Raw genomic sequence first — 6,000 nt, 5'->3', positions numbered from 1 at the left:
CCGTGACCGTCTGGTACACTCCCACTCAACAAGAACACACGGGCCGCCACATACAGTGAACCTCTGGTACACTCCCACTCAACAAGAACACAGGGGCCGCCACATACAGTGAACCTCTGGTACACTCCCACTCAACAAGAACACAGGGGCCGCCACATACAGTGAACGTCTGGTACACTCCCACTCAACAAGAACACAGGGGCCGCCACATACAGTGAACGTCTGGTACACTCCCACTCAACAAGAACACACGGGCCGCCACATACAGTGAACGTCTGGTACACTCCCACTCAACAAGAACACAGGGGCCGCCACATACAGTGAACGTCTGGTACACTCCCACTCAACAAGAACACAGGGGCCGCCACATACAGTGAACGTCTGGTACACTCCCTCTCAACAAGAACACACGGGCCGCCACATACAGTGAACGTCTGGTACACTCCCACTCAACAAGAACACAGGGGCCGCCACATACAGTGAACGTCTGGTACACTCCCACTCAACAAGAACACAGGGGCCGCCACATACAGTGAACGTCTGGTACACTCCCAGTCAACAAGAACACAGGGGCCGCCACATACAGTGAACGTCTGGTACACTCCCACTCAACAAGAACACACGGGCCGCCACATACAGTGAACGTCTGGTACACTCCCACTCAACAAGAACACACGGGCCGCCACATACAGTGAACGTCTGGTACACTCCCACTCAACAAGAACACAGGGGCCGCCACATACAGTGAACGTCTGGTACACTCCCACTCAACAAGAACACAGGGGCCGCCACATACAGTGAACGTCTGGTACACTCCCACTCAACAAGAACACACGGGCCGCCACATACAGTGAACGTCTGGTACACTCCCACTCAACAAGAACACAGGGGCCGCCACATACAGTGAACGTCTGGTACACTCCCACTCAACAAGAACACAGGGGCCGCCACATACAGTGAACGTCTGGTACACTCCCACTCAACAAGAACACAGGGGGCCGCCACATACAGTGAACGTCTGGTACACTCCCACTCAACAAGAACACAGGGGCCGCCACATACAGTGAACGTCTGGTACACTCCCACTCAACAAGAACACAGGGGCCGCCACATACAGTGAACGTCTGGTACACTCCCACTCAACAAGAACACAGGGGCCGCCACATACAGTGAACGTCTGGTACACTCCCAGTCAACAAGAACACAGGGGCCGCCACATACAGTGAACGTCTGGTACACTCCCACTCAACAAGAACACAGGGGCCGCCACATACAGTGAACGTCTGGTACACTCCCACTCAACAAGAACACAGGGGCCGCCACATACAGTGAACGTCTGGTACACTCCCACTCAACAAGAACACAGGGGCCGCCACATACAGTGAACGTCTGGTACACTCCCACTCAACAAGAACACACGGGCCGCCACATACCGTGACCGTCTGGTACACTCCCACTCAACAAGAACACAGGGGCCGCCACATACAGTGAACGTCTGGTACACTCCCACTCAACAAGAACACAGGGGCCGCCACATACAGTGAACCTCTGGTACACTCCCACTCAACAAGAACACACGGGCTGCCACATACAGTGAACATCTGGTACACTCCTACTCAACAAGAACACAGGGGCCGCCACATACAGTGAACATCTGGTACACTCCCACTCAACAAGAACACACGGGCCGCCACATACAGTGAACATCTGGTACACTCCTACTCAACAAGAACACAGGGGCCGCCACATACAGTGAACATCTGGTACACTCCCACTCAACAAGAACACACGGGCCGCCACATACAGTGAACATCTGGTACACTCCTACTCAACAAGAACACACGGGCCGCCACATACAGTGAACCTCTGGTACACTCCTACTCAACAAGAAATTGTGCAAGTAATTTATGCAAATTTTCAAAGTATTCATGTACTTTACAACTATGTGGCACCCCGATACTGAGGTGAAATGCAGCCTGGGATTTGTAGTCCTGTGTTTCACACTGAAATAAGAGGATTGAGGAGTGAAATGAGTCAGCACTTCTGGGAGATCTCATCTAATCCAGAAAGACATCGCTATTTTGATAAGAAATAAATAGGAAAATTCAGCAAGGTACTACCCTTAGGAAGGGAATAGCAAATGTATATTAGGGAACACTTTGGGTTGCTATTAAGAGGGATAGTAGAACTCTAGAGGGGGCTGAGGTGGTATTAGATGGGTGTGAGGGAGACTGAGATGTGAGCTCCCAGTCCCTGCCTCCACCTTCGTGTGCCCCTTCCCTGCTCTCTGGGTGACCTTCACCTATTGTTACCGGAATTGCTGGAAACCTTTTTGTTGTCAGGTGGTTCCCCCGAGTTCCCTAGGGCCCGGGCCTCAGTTCTGTAACATCAGAGAGAGGCCCACAGGACCATCAGTGCCCTTATGGAGCAGGGAGGAAGGCGAGGAGAAGGCCAAAGGCACATTGAGATGAGCTGAGCTGTAAGAGGAACTGCAGTACAGTCTGCAACATGGCCCTTGTAGCCAAATCCTACCCACAGAAGCTTAAAAACTGCCTCAAGGTGTGGCCTGCAGAAGGAATTCAAGTGATTTCATTAATTGGCTTTAAGATCACAATTCATTTATTGGAAATAAAGGTCACAACTTTATCAAAGTTTAAAACTGAATTTGTAAATACCCAGAGCTACAAAGAATCTTTTCATCACTTTCCATCATTGGTCAGTACCTGCCTCCAGTGTGCTTTATTACTGCTGTGTACAACAAGGTGATCATTAATGCTGTTTACCATTGACATTAACCCTTGATTGAAAACTAAAACAATGCACAGGGTCTGGAAGAGAATGTGCCCTTCCCCATCAGGGAATTGTGATTGAAGTAAGCTGTTTGGGGTCCTGTGATGGTCATTCTCCCAGGAGATACACCGAAATAAAATGGGGACCGACCCCATGACAGCTCAAGAGCTATGCCCTAAATCCCAAATGCCAGCAATGCGGCCTCCGCTTAGGTAACACGGCGTGCATTGCCGCATGCAGAAGAGCCGAGTTTGACCTGTAAGCTCTGCTTCTGATTCAGGCGATACCTGCCGGTAAGGTTTTGGGTCATGTGATGGCTGGGATAGATGGAAGGAGTTACAGGGACTGTGCATGTGAGAGAGTTCCTGTCCTTCAGGCTTGCTGGACCTGAGGGATTAAATGAGAGGGGGCAGCTGTGAATGAAGGCTCAGGGGCCCAGCACAGAAAGAAACAAAACATTCCCGCCTAGCCCTGCTTGCTTACCAAAATTCCTCTGGTTTGATCTTGGCAATGTCCGATGTCTTCATACCACATATGATGTCACCGAGTGCCACCAGCTGGACAGAGTCCAGGTCACTGACTGACCTCTGCGATGTATTCAGGAAGTTTCTGAAGAGGATGCTCAGCTGAAAAATGAAGAACCACCAATGCATGAACTGCTCGCTGAAGCTGAACCTTTGTGCTATCATTGAAGAAAAAGCTAGGGCCTGACATTACAGTGTGTTAGCAAGAGACCAGGACACTAGCACCACCATTAGCCTTTTTATAGATGCTGCATTGACTTAACTGTTGTTTTAAGAGGGTTTTGTTGTTAATATGCATTGTATTTTGGTTATTATGCTTGCTCGCAGCCTTGATGTGCTGGCCGTAGGCAGGTTATGAAATGTTTATGGAATCCATGCATCCAGCACGGCAGCACAAAGCACTGGTCACTGACACATCCAGGGGCACTCAGCAAGGGTCTGATTCACTGTGCTCCACTAACTCAGGCTCCTGAGCTGCCAGGAAAAAGAGATGCATACAAAAACGTCTCTCCTCCTCTATCCGTAACCTTACCTGACTAGGACGCCAGTCTGGGACCCCACTCAAAGCTGCCACAGTTCCCAGATCTGAGAGACGCACTTTCTCCAATTCACTATCTGAGCAGCTGGAGGCGATCCTGCCCAGCTGGGCAATGAACTTCGCTGGCATGGCCGATACTGGCCCAAACACCTAGTGGGTATATATGCAGAGAAACTCAGGACCACTTAGCACCTCTTATTCCATAACCAAAGCAATTAATATCCCACGCAATATTTACTGTGTTTTTATTAACTACTACACATTTTAATTAAAAAAAAATATTGCTAAGCAGGATTTGTTTTAGTGTCCAAGGAATACGGAGGCCACCTTGCCTGCAGGTCTCCTCCACCACTTGCAAAGTGACTGAGGATCCCATGTGAATGCAAAAACGTTAATTACTTTATATCATATATAGTTGGCTAACTTACCTCTCTGACTTTGTCCAACAAAACAGACAGATCACCAGAAGAGAAATGTAGATCTTGTCCAAAAACTTCTAAACAGTTAACAAAATTCTCTGTCGTCATTTTTGTCAAACTATCCACATCCCACATCGATGGGCCTGTAGCTTTCACATCAGTACAGGATGGAAGCAGGGAATCTGCAACAGCAAACCGAGTGGAAGTTGTTAATAATGCAGCAGCCACATAGTGCTACAGCAGCCATGTGCATGTGAAACACAGAGCCCACATAGTGCCACAGCAGTCATGGTGATGTGAAACACAGAGCCCACATAGTGCTACAGCAGCCATGTGCATGTGAAACACAGAGCCCACATAGTGCCACAGCAGTCATGGTGATGTGAAACACAGAGCCCACATAGTGCCACAGCAGTCATGTGCATGTGAAATGCAGAGTCCACGTAATGCTACAGCAGCCACAGTGTAAGACAAATGCAGAGCCCCCATAATGCCACAGCAGTCATGGTCATGTGAAACACAGAGCCCCCATAGTGCTACAGCAGTCATGGTCATGTGAAACACAGAGCCCACATAGTGCTACAGCAGCCATGTGCATGTGAAACACAGAGCCCACATAGTGCCACAGCAGTCATGAGCATGTGAAATGCAGAGTCCACGTAATGCTACAGCAGCCACAGTGTAAGACAAATGCAGAGCCCCCATAATGCCACAGCAGTCATGGTCATGTGAAACACAGAGCCCCCATAGTGCCACAGCAGTCATGGTCATGTGAAACACAGAGCCCACACAGAGCCACAGCAGTCATGGTCATGTGAAACACAGAGCCCACGGAGTGCCACAGCAGTCATAGTGATGTGAAACACAGAGCCCACAGAGTGCCACAGCAGTCATGGTCATGTGAAACACAGAGCCCACATAGTGCTACAGCAGTCATGGTCATGTGAAACACAGAGCCCACATAGTGCTACAGCAGTCATGGTCATGTGAAACACAGAGCCCACACAGTGCCACAGCAGTCATGGTCATGTGAAACACAGAGCCCACATAGTGCTACAGCAGTCATGGTCATGTGAAACACAGAGCCCACATAGTGCCACAGCAGTCATGGTCATGTGAAACACAGAGCCCACATAGTGCTACAGCAGTCATGGTCATGTGAAACACAGAGCCCACATAGTGCTACAGCAGTCATGGTCATGTCAAATGCAAAGAGGCACTTATGCAAAAACAGTGAGGTGCTTATTTTCAGCACATAACTTAGGCTATTTATTCACCTATATTTAGGCACCCAGTGCCGAGCCTGTTCCCTCAAACCCCCTCACCCACTTTTTAGGTGCCTAAATTTAGGAGCTCAGTGGAGGGGGATGGGGATGTTCATTTAGGGAGATGCAGTGTTGTGTACATTGAGTAGTGCTACAGAAGTGATAAGAAGTCCCTACTTAAGTATCTAGACCTGGGGTGGCCAGGTTTTCAGGATATCCACAATGAAGATGCAAATCTCTCTCATGCATATGCTTTGTGGCTCTCGAGGACTGGAGTTGGCTTCCCCTGATGTAGACCTCAATTCCATATAAAAATTGAACTTTGACATGGAAGAACATGGGACGTGGTATCTAAACTGGACTTAAGCTATTTCAATAGTGGGCCATGCTAATTAAGCTTAGAGAAATGCTATCTTCATTTTAGGAAAAACTGAAAGGTTATGTTCTTGGAGCTGGCATTTGGC

The 6,000-nt window shown here is 48.9% G+C and overlaps 1 protein-coding gene across 1 annotated transcript in view; it reads right to left on the bottom strand.

Moving 5' to 3' along the window:
• LOC115082498 (stereocilin-like) overlaps positions 1-6,000 on the bottom strand; it is a 46,799-nt gene that overhangs the window by 17,820 nt on the left and 22,979 nt on the right. The window contains exons 7-9 of the mRNA XM_029586727.1: positions 4,281-4,453; positions 3,847-4,002; positions 3,274-3,416 (exon numbers count right to left, since the gene is read on the bottom strand). Of these exons, the coding sequence (XP_029442587.1) occupies positions 3,274-3,416; positions 3,847-4,002; positions 4,281-4,453 (472 nt within the window). The remainder of the gene's footprint in view (positions 1-3,273; positions 3,417-3,846; positions 4,003-4,280; positions 4,454-6,000) is intronic.

This window comes from Rhinatrema bivittatum, unplaced genomic scaffold, assembly GCF_901001135.1.
Source record: "Rhinatrema bivittatum unplaced genomic scaffold, aRhiBiv1.1, whole genome shotgun sequence".
NCBI classification, from domain to species: Eukaryota; Metazoa; Chordata; class Amphibia; order Gymnophiona; family Rhinatrematidae; genus Rhinatrema; species Rhinatrema bivittatum.
Note: the sequence above shows the minus strand (reverse complement) of the source record. Positions and strands in the feature narration are given on the sequence as shown.